Genomic DNA, 14,845 nt, shown 5'->3' on the forward strand with positions numbered 1-14,845 from the left:
AAAATAACGTAATCCTAAATATAAGATATACTCACCACAACAAATATTATAATAATGACTGTTGCTGTATTTGGTGCTGAGTTTTCTGCTTCAGCTATTGAGTCACTGGAAGTTTCACAACGTGGTCCAACAAACCCTTCACTACACCTGTGGATAAAAAATAGATAAGTTTTATTAAATCATGTGCAAAACTTGACCAAACAACAAATAACCTACTTATCTTAATATTTCTTATCTACACATATCCTTATCTAGTCTTGATGGGTTATAGAAATAACAAACTTCAAACTAGCCAATTTACCAACCAAGAGGAACAACCTATTGGGGAAAATCTCACATAAATACAGTGATGTAATATTCTGAGAAGGACTGGAGTTTCATGCTCACTGAATCAGCTATAATACCATAATGACTATGGAAAACCTTGGAAACTAGATTTCATGAACCTTTACGAAAAGGAAATCTAAAGGGCAACATAACCTGATACAACGAATCTAGTTTTGAGTGAAAACTATTAACAGCTAGGTTCCAAGCAATTATGAGTGTCCAAAAACGGCTCCCCGTAATTAGGGTCTTTTGATGAGGAAAAGGCTAATTGGAGGGGTTGCTGTGGTAGTGTTTAACACTTGCCCCAGTTTTATACCGACACCTTTTATATAGGTGAACGAGTCAGAGGCTTCTGACATGTCCAATTTAGCAGTTCTCTGGTATTATAGCAATATTTTACTAGAAATAGTACTAAAGCAGACACATTTCACTGGGCGACACGGCTTCCTCGCCCAGAAATAGATTTTTCCTACGTCAAAATCCCTTTTCTGGGCTCAACCTGTGCCGCTCTGTGAAATGCTCCTTATAGCACCATTTCTAAGGTATAAAAACTGCTAAATATACCAGAGAAAATAGTTGCATGGAATGCTAGGAATATACCCAGCTCGCTCACCCTTATAGGGTGTCGGTATAGTAACTGGGGCATGTTAAAACCACTATCAGAGGTCTCTTACCAATTAGTTCTCTCCTTTCTCAACATCCCCCGTTACTACGAGGTGCCGTTCTACATCCGACTACTGCCCGCTACTACTACTACTACCCACACGACTCCCGTCATTCCTTTCTATAGCACCGTGATACCTACACGCGTTCTTGTGTTTGGAAGCTTTATTGTGCTTATTGTGAAGATGTCTGACCTTCTTGAGACTCCTACTACCAAGTTGAGTATTGCAATTATCAATTTTGATAAGTTGAGGTGGCGATATATTGATAATTTTAGTCTCGGGAGTGTCGTATGATGCCGCTCCCCCGGCAGCCATCTTGGTGTCGCTACCTCCCAGAGCTTCATGTTTACTTGACGACTTCCAATTAGTTCTTCATACTAATTGTAGTTGGGTTTATTTAGCTCTAGACATCTTATACAATGATTATTTATGATTTTGATGTTTATTAACATTTGTGTATTAGTTAGGCTATTTTGGCGTTCATATCGTTAGGCTACCTGACCGGGCCGTATGCGGCTTCGGAAGGTAGCGTACACCAGTGAGTTCCCTTTTGATATATATATAATTATATCTAGGTCAAGTCGTTTCTATTGATATATGTAGGGGAGTAGCCTAACCAGCTATATCCCTCTTTAGCTTTCTACGGAAGACTGAAGTTTTTATTCAATTGAAGCGTTCTGATTAGAGAGTTGGAACACGATTAAACTTATAGGATGATATCCTTAAGTCATTGTATTACCTGACCAGGTCGGCATTATACCCGATTTGGGAGGGCTAATTATTGATTAGAGCGATTTAGTCCTCCTGACCAGGTCGGCATTATACCCGATTTTGGAGGGTTAGGCTATTCGCTCGTATCACACCATGTTCCTCTCTCTACCTCCATTTTCCCCATCCTCCCCCCCTTTTTTACTCACACGATGCCGTTATAGCCTACTTGCTTTAGAATATATAAATTTGTTTTATATAAATTGTTATTATTTATTGTGCATGTATTGGACAGAAGGCCATAGGCCTACTGCCTTGATCAGGTGGATCCACTGTGTCTCGGAGGGTTGTCCCACCTGACAGGTCACAGTGACCACATGATCACGAGCGAGCCACTCTTCTCGGCTGTCTCCCTCCCCCTGTACCCACTTCGGTGGAGTACTTACTCACCACACCCTAACCCCGGGAAATAGGCTTGAGTCATACACTCTAGGGGAGAAGCGGGGAACAGCTGAGAGAGAGACATTGCTCACACGCTCTGTGAGTCGAGGCAGGTAGCGCTCTCTCCTAGGCTAGTCGTGGATGGCCACCTGACGCGCCGGACTGAGTATGCACCTTGCTACGTACCTTGTATCCTCCTATCCCTGGAATCCCTATCTTCGCTATTCTTCCGCCCCCGGTAGGGCCGGGATAAAACCTTAGAATCGTATTTATATATTAGTAGCGATGATTCTTTGATTGGATTCAGGCAAAAATTTTACCCTGTTCTGATCCCTTAGGCTGATCCCTTATACAAAAGGATATTAACGAAATGGTCGATCCGGGAAGAAGGTTACAGATGGAGCCTAGTATTTCATTACGTAATTTATTTATAATATTATTATTCTCGGGCCAGAATCATGATGGTAGGAATTCATAATTTCAACCAGGTATTCCGGCACCTGTATTGGTGTCCCTAAAATTCTGATTTCTTTGTGCCCCCTTGTTGCCAAGTTAGTTTTAAGAAGCGCTTCACGGAACTGTACATTCCGGGGCCGACAGAATACTAGGTAACCTGGTTTCCGCTCGTCCCAAGCCTTTCTTCTCAATACATACGTTCTACTCCGGTAGGGGTACGGGAAGCTGAGAGAAGTTTCATAGTAGAATTTTTCTCTCCGGAGCCGGCGGACTGGTGCAAGGTTAACCCTGCCACCGTTTCTGTCCGCTCCAAAACCTTATAATGACAAAATTTTGGATGACATGAGGTGGTACAAGAAGGAGAACAGAATATTAGGATACCATTGTAAAACACTTAATGCATAGTTAATAAGGAAGCATGCGACTCCGCTGAACTAAACATAGCGGATCTAACTTAACTATATAGGACACCGGATCCTCCGGTGATATCAAATTATGATACTCATGTATCAAATTAATTTACAGGTGGTACGCTGTCAGGAGACAGCATGCGCTGCTGTGCTGCAGCAATCGCGTGGGCATGAGGTCTGCCGATCTCATACCATCCAGGTGGACGACCTTCTGGTTTGGCATCCAGATGGATGTGAGATCTGCTACACGCGGGACTCAGAATTAACAAATGACTCGGTATGTACAACATTCCGTACCCTAGAAATAATTACTAAGTATATTGGCAATATGGAACTTGAAAAATACATTGTCGTATTATAGGGTAAGTTCTAACGGGAATAGTATCTCTTTCAGACTCCCCAAGCCATCAAGAACTCTTCCCTGGCGACCCTCAAGATCTGGGTCGGCGGCTTCGGCAATAGTGAAATTGATTTTAGAAATTAAAATGTAAAGCATAGCTGCAGTTTTTGAATTTTCACACATTTTTCTGGGTGCTTGGGTCGAGCTCGACCCTGCAAACCTTTAAAGGGGCACCAAAATAGCGATACCTGTCCAGGTTTAATCCCGCGATGGCGCAATAAGTAAAATTATATTTATGCATTATAGATCTATAGAATTTACTGTACAGTACATTATAGTATTATAAATAGTACTGTAAAGTGAAAAAACCTAGCTTTAATCCTTTGGGTGTCTAGAGTATGTAAAGATATAATAAGGTTTTACACAGTGTACAGGTAGCTATATTGTTCAAGTTACGATAATTCATCTTACAATAATCCGATTTTATGAGAGAACAAATTACAATAGCCTAACTTTATCCCATCTTCTAGTTACATAAGTTCAAAAACAGCATAAGAAAATGATGAAAGTATGGTTTTAACATTATACTTGTCGCATAAACGTGTACAGCCATGAACAACCGAAAGTGAAAAAACTTTTTTTTTTTCTAAGTACAACAGAATTCGATAACATCTGTTTGGCTTGTATTTCAATCATCGTACTATAGTACATTATTACCGTAGTTGTTATAAATGACGTTAGGTAGAATAGAACTGAGATATCTTAATGTAATAACTTAATTTGCAATAGATCAAAGATCAATATAGATCAAAGATCAATCAGGAAATATACTGTTAAATTTAAACCTAGTTATAACTGAGGCTGAGAAATGCATCGGCAACAAGTATAAAACTCCAGTAAACGTATGCCATTAAACACAACCGTAGATAAAATTGAGATAAAATCATTTTAATCAAAACTACTGTGCTTGAAAGAACACATTTTACTGTTGGTTTCACGCCAATATAAGATAAATAGCGTAAAATTCGTATTACGATGATATAAAGGAAAATTGCGAACGGAAACACATAATTTTTTTACGCAATAAACATGCCGCCAACATAATCTGTTAAAAAAAAATTTCACAATCACAACGAGACATTCAATTCATACTTCCTCCTAAAAACACATTGTATAAGGAAAAATAACCTTGTCTCATATAAGTCAAGTATTTAGATATTCGTTTATGCCAACTAGAAGCAAAAATATTTGATCTGAATTGCGTTTAATATGGCGAAACAAACTCATGTTTGCCATCAGCTGATTTGAAACCAAAACATTGGCCACTCCGCGGAATACTAGCTTAGATTTGCCGTAGTATTTTATAATATGAGAATACATACAATATTATTGGATACAGTGAAGTAATGTATAACTTTTTAAAGGATTTATGGAAAAGATGCATGATTAATGAAATAGCACCATGCATTTTTCAGAACAGTGGCCGACAAGAACGAACATGATAAAAACATCCTCTGACAACGTGGAGGGTAGTTATAAAAGCTGCCTTAATTCATACCATATGTACAAAAATAAAAATACCCTAACGTAATATATTTTCATACACATTTTAAGCATAAGAGCATGAACATGTATTAAATCGACACATCAATTGATAAATTTGCACTCTTTTTAACTCGATATTTTCGGAAGAGCAGCAGGCAGCTGCTTACAAGAATGAGCTTGAAAAACATCGTATTTGATAACGTGAAGGGCAGTTTTAAAAGCTGCCTTAGTATCACATTTCTGCGCAGAATTAAAAATACCCTATACGTAATACATTTGCATACACATCTTAAACATATAAGCATGAACATTTATAAAATCGACACACCGATCGCCACATAAATTTGCACTTTTTTTTTACTCAATATTTTCGGAAGAGCAGCAGGCGGCAGCTTACAAGAATGAACATGAAAAAACATCATATTTGATAATGTGAAGGGCAGTCTCAAAAGCTGCATTTGTATCATATTTATGTGCAGAAATATAAATATCTATACGTAATACATTTTCATACATATTTTAAAAAAAAAAGTATGAACATTTGTAAATAGACACATCCATAGCTAAATTTGCACTCATTTAACTCAATATTTTCGGCATGGAACAGCGTCAGAGGCATATGTTTTACTCTAATACCTATGTAATAACTCTCAATACAATTTTTTTATATCATTTGCATAACCTTTATGGGGTGAACGGTATCTCTACAGATGTATGTACTCGTTAGACATAATGGCGCTAGCAGCGCTGTTGACCGAAAATTGTGATGTAAAAATACCTTAAAATGCCTTATCTTTTTAATGAATATTTTTGACGACAGCCGTAAAACCGATTCGCCGTTGAGCGATTGCGCTGTTAAACGTGGGCCGCCTGTATATTATTTTGTCACGGAGTGCTTCTTTCATAGTGTTTCCATTGAAATACAGTACAACAAATAAAATCATTGTCAGTAAAAAAAGGGAGTCTTATTCAGAAATACTTGTCCTTTTCATCTAAATTTACACTTTTTTTTAATGGTCATTTGCTTTCAACTGTTAATGTCACAGCCTTCATGTTTTGGTAACAAATAGTAAAATAAAAGACAAAAGCTTATGATCCCAAGAACTTGTGTTAAATGGTAATTACCTGCAGACAGGATCAAGAGAAGAATTTTCATTTCCTGAACAAATTCCTCCATTGAAACACCATTCATTGCAAATGCTTGGAAGGCTACAATTTGCACCTTCCCAATTAGTGTCACACACACATTCTGGGAGTCCTTGTCTTACCTGTAAAATCATCATAAAAATAGTACACATGCAGGGCATACCATCATCTTGTTACTCAAGAGGTAGAATATTTTAAACTGGAAATCATTTTTACTATATACAAGTTTCTTTTCACGTTTGACACTTAATCTGTAATTAATTTGTGATGCTCAAAACAAATTATCCATAAGTAAAGAGAATCTACTACTGCTCAATGCTCATATCTTCAAATAAATGTATAGTATATGTACTAGTATAATCATACAATGACATGTAACTTATTTTAGATGAAATCGAGTAACTCACTTGACAAATTCCAGAATTCAGACATTCAATTGTATTACATGGATTTACTTTTGCTTCAATTCTGTGCTGACATACATCTCCTGTAAATGTTTCAGTACACTTGCAATACTGCTTTCCTCTCAAAATAACACAATCCCCTTCATTTTCACAAGGATTAGGTGAACACAGAACACTTTCTGAAATAGGCTCGGAGCACCGTTGACCAGTATACCCTACTTCACAAGTACAAAATGGTCCATCTTCTGTTGCTTCACAGGTACCCTTAAAATAGTAAAAACAACAATATTTAGCAGGGATACACTAAAAACCAGAAGACCTTAAAAACTAATGTCATTATTAATTCGGTATCCCTTTGTATAAAAAAGTTATGAATTCACTTTCAATGATAATGTTTATGAACAGATATTTGGCATGCTACTCTTGTCAATATTTATATAGTACGTATTTTTTTAATCTAGACTTATTCCATAAAATTTATTTTCTAAGGTGTTTTGGGTTAGCTATGTAAATTATTGTTTTTGTATGTGAAAGAAAATGTATATATCCCTGATTTCCTATACAAAATTAATAATCTTGTACCATCCATAAAATTCACAATAGAATATGAAGAAAATAATTGAATATGAAACAGCAACTTTTAGAAATATAGGCAGCTTACTTACCCTGTGACAGAATGACTTGCAAGTATCAATTTGGCACCTATTTCCACTAAACCCAAGTGCACATGAGCATATAGGGTTTCCATCCTCCAATTTGCAGTTACCCTACGAAAAAAAATCATAAGAGAGATATTCATAAACATAATGAGTAAAAGCCATTTGGTAAAAAAAATTAAAAAGTGCTGTAATTACTGGCAAAAGATGAGACAGTACATATACAACTAAATACTACTAAAGTAACAATTACACTACCGTATCTTTCTGGCATAAATAAAAAAAAAAATTCACACATAAATAAAGTACATAATCTGTACATATATAATAATATATATATATATTATATATATATATATATATATATATATATATATAATATATATATATATATATATATATATATATATATATATATATATATATATATATATATATATATATATATATATATATATATATATATATATATATATATATATATATATAGTGGTCTGCCCGTATTTGTGGGGGTGCGTAACAGAACCCCTCCGTGAATAGTTAGAACCCACGAATTGGAACCCCTATAAAAATCCTTGAAACCTCCTATATTGTTAGTTAAAACTGAAGAAAAACCCACTGCAAATTTTTATGCTTGGTTTTTTTAAGTTTTATCACAAAAAGTGCATTTTATGATGAAATTGATAAAAAAACAGGAATTTGTGGATATTTCACATAGAAAAATACCACGAATAATAGGGGGAAATGGTCCAGAGAGAAATCCGCGAATGTGCAAGTCTGCGAATCCGGAGAATGCGAATACGGGGGGTCCACTGTCAAGGCAGTCCCTTGTTTTAAGTCACTTGTGTAATGCTGTAAATTGGTGATTTTTGGCACCGAAATCTGCCAATTTCCAGTTATCTGTGCCAATGCATACCTAACAGAGGTGCCATTAACCAGTTATCGATACTAATTAGCACCAAAAATCTCCGAATTTTGGTTATCGGTGACTTTCGCTTATCATTAAAGCCATCGGAACGGAAATCCAGCCAATTACCAGACGAGATATATATATATATATATATATATACCTATATAAATATAATAGAATTATCATATATATATATCTATATATATATATATATATGACAACATATATAACATATATCATATATATATATATATATATATAAAAATATATATATATCTGTATATGTATTGTATATTATATAATATATATATATAATACTATATATATAATTATATTATATATAATATATATATATATATATATATATATATATATATATACAGGCACAGTCCCAGCTTACGACGGGTTGGGCTTACGATGTTCCGAGGTTACAACACTTTGCAATTATATGTCAGAAATCATTTCCAGATTTACAACGCATGTGCCCCGGGGGTTATGGCATTTACGACGCCAATCTGACATGACAATTTTCCGGCTTACAACGAATTTTGGCTTACGACACATCTCAAGAACGGAACCCCTGTCATAAGCCGGGGACTGGCTGTCTGTATATAATATATATATATATATATCATATATATATAGATATATATATATATAATATATATATATATATATATTATATATATATATATATATATATATATATCTCCATATACAGGCAGTCCCCAGGTTACAACGGGTTCGGCTTACGATGTTCCGAGGTTAACCCTTTAACGCCGATTGGAAGTATTAAACGTCGATATAAATTGTCTGTTGGGTGCCGATTGGACGTATAGTATGTCGATGTAAAAAAGTTTTTTTTTAAATTTGCGGAAAAATAGTTATAGGCCTACTAGGCAAAAACTTTTGAATCACGCACCTTGGAGGATGCTGGGAGCTCACGGATCAAGGCATTGTTTTGTTTACAATCGTTACCCAGGCGCACAAGCGCGAATTTCTTTCTTCTCGCACTAAAGAGCATCAGCCACACATAACAGAAATTATTTCGTCACTTTGACATAATTTTTGCAACATTTTATATTAGCCGTTACATGGAGTATTATATATGAAAATGTGCGCAATTTCATGTGGAATACAACAAAAAACAATCCATGGTTGTAGCTTTTATCAGTTTTGAAATATTTTCATATAAATAACAATAAGTGCCAAAATTTCAACCTTCAGTCAACTTTGACTTAACCGAAATGGTCGAAAAATGCAATTGTAAGCTAAAACTCTTATATTCTAGCAATATTCAATCATTTACCTTCATTTTGCAACAAATTGGAAGTCTCTAGCACAATATTTTGATTTATGGTAAATTTATGAAAAAAACTTTTTTCTTACTCTGCGCAGTAACTCTTCCGAAAAAATCATAAATTTTTTCGTCCGATTGTCATAATGTTTGCACCATTTTGAATTATCTGTTACATAAAGTTTTATATATGGAAATGTGCACAATTTCATGTAGAACTGTGTTGTTCTGTATTTAGGTGCTTGCTTGGACTTGTTCTATCTTCATGAGCATCAAAACTTTTAGTTGGGCTGATGCTGCCTTTCCTTCTAGGGCTTACAGACCTAGTATTTGAACTTTGGTGAGATGTTTCATCTTCATCCTCTGGTCTTGAAGGACTAGTTGCCTTCTGCTTAAGTCTCAATAGCATTTCATCTTTTTCACCACGAAAGCTATCTGATTTGTACTTTTCTCTGAGGAATGATCTCCTCTCTTCCTTGTACTTTTCTATTCTTTCCCTTTTCAACTGATCATCTGGATCAGCAGGATTACTACATGAAGTGACTACAGACATTGCGCTTACATCCTCTGCCTCTTTACTTGTGTTCTCCTGAGGAATACCTTGTACACCAGTTACCTTAGAAGACAATCTAAAATCAGGAGAGGTTTTAAACCTCTGTAAACTAGATGAAGCAGGAATTGAAGTTTTCTTCTCCATGGAAATTTTAATATCTTGATTCACCGAGTCAGGGGGAATGTGGGTTCCTAATGAATGGCCTGTTAAAATGCTTTCTTTTGCAGATACTGGGGGATAATTAATACCTATATCATGGGATACTTTAGGTTCAACTAGCTCAACCTTCTGATCTTGAATAACTACAACAAAAAAAAAACCCATGGTTGTAGCTTTTATCAGTTTTGAAATATTTTCATATAAATAACGATAAGTGCCAAAATATCAACCTTCGGTCAACTTTGACTCGACCAAAATGGTAAAAAAACGCAATTGTAAGCTAAAACTCTTACATTCTAGTAATATTCAATCATTTACCTTCATTTTGCAACAAATTGGAAGTTTCTAGCACAATATTTTGATTTATGGTGAATTTATAAAAAAAAAAAAACATCTTCCTTACGTCCGCGCGGTAACTCTTCCGAAAAAAATCAGAAATTTTTTTGTCTGATTGTCGTAATGTTTGCACCATTTTAAATTAGTCCTTACATAAAGTTTTATATATGAAAATGTGCGTAATTTCATGTAGAATACAACAAAAAACAACCTATGGTTGTAGCTTTTATCAGTTTTGAAATATTTTCATATAAATAACGATAAGTGCCAAAATTTCAACCTTCGGTCAACTTTGACTCGACCGAAATGGTAAAAAAATGCAATTGCAAGCTAAAACTATTACATTCTAGTAATATTCAATCATTTACCTTTATTTTGCAACCAGTTGCAAGTCTCTAACACAATATTTCGATTTATGGTGAATTTATGAAATAAACATTTTCCTTACGTCCGTGCGGTAACTCTTCCGAAAAAATCAGAAATTTTTTCGTCCGATTGTTGTAATGTTTGCACCATTTTAAATTAGCCGTTACATAAAGTTTTATATATGAAAATGTGCGCAATTTTATGTAGAATACAACAATTAACAACCCATGGTTGTAGCTTTTATCAGTTTTGAAATATTTTCATATAAATAACGATAAATAGAAAAAAATTCGTCCTTCAGTCAACTTTAACTCGACCGAAATGGTCGAAAACTGCAATTGTAAGCTACAACACTTACAGTCTAGTAATATTCAATCAAACACCTTCCTTTTGCAAGAAACGGGAAGTCTCTAGCACAATATTTCAATTTAGAATGGTGAATTTTTGAAAACAACTTTTTTTTACGTCCGAGTGTTACGAATTCATGCATCATTTTGTGATAATATTTTCTCTGTGTTGCCTTGGTCATTTTACAATTTTTTATATACCAAAATGATCGTAATTTAGTGTACATTACAACGAAAAACAAATTAACTCATTAGCTTTAACCGTTTTGCTCACAGCGTGATTTGTATACATAATGATATTTTTTTTCATTTTTGATGGTTGCATACTAAACTTCAGGCAATGACAAAAAAGGGAGCCAAAAACTAACTCTTAATCTTGAAAACTAAGCGTGCTGTGATATTTTTGAAAAAACATTTTTTCCACTTCGGCACTCACTCGCGAACGCCGCCGGCATACGGGAGACGATTTTTAAAATACCGCTTGGGCGTTTAAGGGTTAAGGCACTTTTATATTATATTCATCAGAAATTATTTCCAGGGTTACGACGCATGTTCCAAGGTTACGACGCCTACAAGTCTGATCTGACAGAAGAAATATGACACCAAAAATGCAAAATAATCAATATTTGAAGCTATTTTTGATGGAAAATGCAACAAGAATGCAGTTTACATAGTATTGAATGCACCCAAAGCATTAAAAGTAGGGTTTTTTAAAGATTTTTGATGATGTTCCGGCTTATGACGATTTTCGGGTTACAACTTGTCTCAGAATGAAACCCCGTTGTAACCTGGGTACTGCCTGTATATGTATATACTATATACATATATATATATATATATAGATATATATATATATATATATATATATATATATATATATATATATATATATAATGACTGGTAAAAATGTTCTGTAACAACAGAATTCCATCTAATGAAAGAAGCCCATAAAAACACCAAAATGTAGAGAGAAAAGTACTATATTTCAGAGACTGCTGTCTCTCTCTTCAGGTATATGAATGAGAAAAGTTTACAGAAAGGTGGTATTTATACCAAGAGATCCGTCCACAAGTAAGCCAATTTAGGTCACCCCCGCTGATAATCTTCCTTTAATCTTCTTAAGCGTTGGTTGAATGAAGACTTCGTTGACGTCATCTGAGATCCACCCGCCTTTTGAGATGTTCATTACCTGCTTCTCTTCTATTAAGGCCGATTCCATCATTTGACTCTTGTACCAGCAGTTGCTGCTATAAATCACACGTGACAAATTCCAGTTTATTCTATGGTTATGTTCATTTATATGGTTGAAAATAGCCGAGTTCTGTTGTCCATACCTAACTGACCGTTTGTGTTGTATTAATCTCTGGGGAAGTGATTTACCTGTAAATCCGATGTAAGATTGGTCACAGTCCTGGCATGGGATCTCATAGACCCCAGAGTCTTTGGGAGATGTCTTTTGTTGGACGTTAATCAGGGATTTGGCTAAGGTATTTGGGTAGGTAAATGCAAAAGGGTTGGATTTCCCAAGGGTGTGGGTTATTCTCTTAATCGTCTCCAGGTGAGGAATTTTTATTTTATTGTTGGGCGTGTCTCTGGTCTTGTCTTTAGGGGGTCGGTAGAAAATTACGTTTGCTTTTTGAATTGCTTTCTCAATTATATGGTCAGGATACTTTAAAGATGAAAGTTGCTTGCGAATTAGTTCAAATTCTTTTTCCAGGAAATCTGGGGAACAAATTCGTAAGGCTCTTAAGAATAGGTTGCTAGCTACACCTATCTTGATAGTAATGTCGTGATAGCTAAAGTAGTGAATATATGAAAGTGAGAACGTTGGTTTTCTGTATATGGTAAATTTGTATTCTGTCGTGTCTCTGATTATTAAAACACCAAGAAAAGGAATTTTGTTGTCTGTTTCCCATTCAACTTTAAATTTGATACTGGGCACTAATGCGTTTAATTTTGAGAGGAATTCATTAAAATTACCCCACTTATTATCCCAAAATGTTAGGATGTCATACGCGTATCTCATCCACAGCATGTTTTTGGGTTTTATTGCATTTATTACTGTAGTTTCAAAGTATTCCATGTTTTAGCCAATCTGTACATGGAATAGTACTTTGAAACTACAGTAATAAATGCAATAAAACCCAAAAACATGCTGTGGATGAGATACGTGGATGACATCCTAACATTTTGGGATAATAAGTGGGGTAATTTTAATGAATTCCTCTCAAAATTAAACGAATTAGTGCCCAGTATCAAATTTAAAGTTGAATGGGAAACAGACAACAAAATTCCTTTTCTTGAAGTTTTAATAATCAGAGACACGACAGAATACAAATTTACCATATACAGAAAACCAACGTTCTCACTTTCATATATTCACTACTTTAGCTATCACGACATTACTATCAAGATAGGTGTAGCTAGCAACCTATTCTTAAGAGCCTTACGAATTTGTTCCCCAGATTTCCAGGTAAATCACTTCCCCAGAGATTAATACAACACAAACGGTCAGTTAGGTATGGACAACAGAACTCGGCTATTTTCAACCATATAAATGAACATAACCATAGAATAAACTGGAATTTGTCACGTGTGATTTATAGCAGCAACTGCTGGTACAAGAGTCAAATGATGGAATCGGCCTTAATAAAAGAGAAGCAAGTAATGAACATCTCAAAAGGCGGGTAGATCTCAGATGTCGTCGACGAAGTCTTCATTCAACCAACGCTTAAGAAGATTAAAGGAAGATTATCAGCGGGGGTGACCTAAATTGGCTTACTTGTGGACGGATCTCTTGGTATAAATACCACCTTTTCTGTAAACTTTTCTCATTCATATACCTGAAGAGAGAGACAGCAGTCTCTGAAATATAGTACTTTTCTCTCTACATTTTGGTGTTTTTATGGGCTCCTTTTATTAGATATGTTATATATATATATATATATAATATATATATATCATATAATTATATATAGATATATATACTATCTATATATCTATATATATATATATATATAATATATATATTATATATCTACATAATATATATATTATTATATTATTAATATATATATAACTAGATACAGGAGGTACCTCGACATACGAAAGCCAATACGAAAAATTTAACGGCTCTACATACGAAAAGTTTTCAAGATACGAAAGGTTTCTGAAAGCCCGAGATTCGCCTGGATAACAATTTTGAAAATCGCGCCGCGCGCCGCCATCTTAGTACTAGTAGACTCGCCATCATCCTCCTGCTCTCCCATTGGTTCCTGATGCTAGTCGCGGCCATGAAATCCTTCTCTCCTATTGGCCAACGTCCCTCCCATCATGCATCTACTATGTACACGTGGTGGCGTGCCTCGGCCACTCGGTACCAGCATTGTTATAGTACGCACGCGGTATTCGTTTTCGGGATCGTCAATGTGTACGTTATTTTTAAAAAAAAAGTGACCAAGATCTCTCACATGGGATAAGTGATCAAGGTCTCTCTCATGGGATAACTGGAAACTTTGCAAGGTTGGTAGACTCTCCACTCCCTGCTGAACAGAGGGTGTAGACCAATCATTTACAACATGCATACCAGTACGTATAATCAAGGCACTTCAGTTTATGTTGAAGGTCAGCAGCAGAACATTCAGTACCCCAATCAGTTGCAGAGAGAGCATTTGGTTGAACAGGGTTTTGATGGACACCAGTGCCAACAGTCATGAGGTGCAAAAAAAGAACCAAGTGATAAAAAACAGAAAGTTTAAATTCTGTAAAAAAAAAGAAAG

General features: G+C 35.2%; 1 protein-coding gene across 1 annotated transcript in view; it reads right to left on the bottom strand.

Moving 5' to 3' along the window:
• Window positions 1-14,845, bottom strand: part of LOC135198099 (prolow-density lipoprotein receptor-related protein 1-like) — an 875,913-nt gene that overhangs the window by 78,186 nt on the left and 782,882 nt on the right. The window contains 4 exon segments of the mRNA XM_064225548.1: window positions 36-147; window positions 6,018-6,160; window positions 6,446-6,706; window positions 7,108-7,209. Coding sequence (XP_064081618.1) covers window positions 36-147; window positions 6,018-6,160; window positions 6,446-6,706; window positions 7,108-7,209 — 618 coding nt within the window.

This window comes from Macrobrachium nipponense, chromosome 21 (genome assembly GCF_015104395.2).
Source record: "Macrobrachium nipponense isolate FS-2020 chromosome 21, ASM1510439v2, whole genome shotgun sequence".
NCBI lineage: Eukaryota > Metazoa > Arthropoda > Malacostraca > Decapoda > Palaemonidae > Macrobrachium > Macrobrachium nipponense.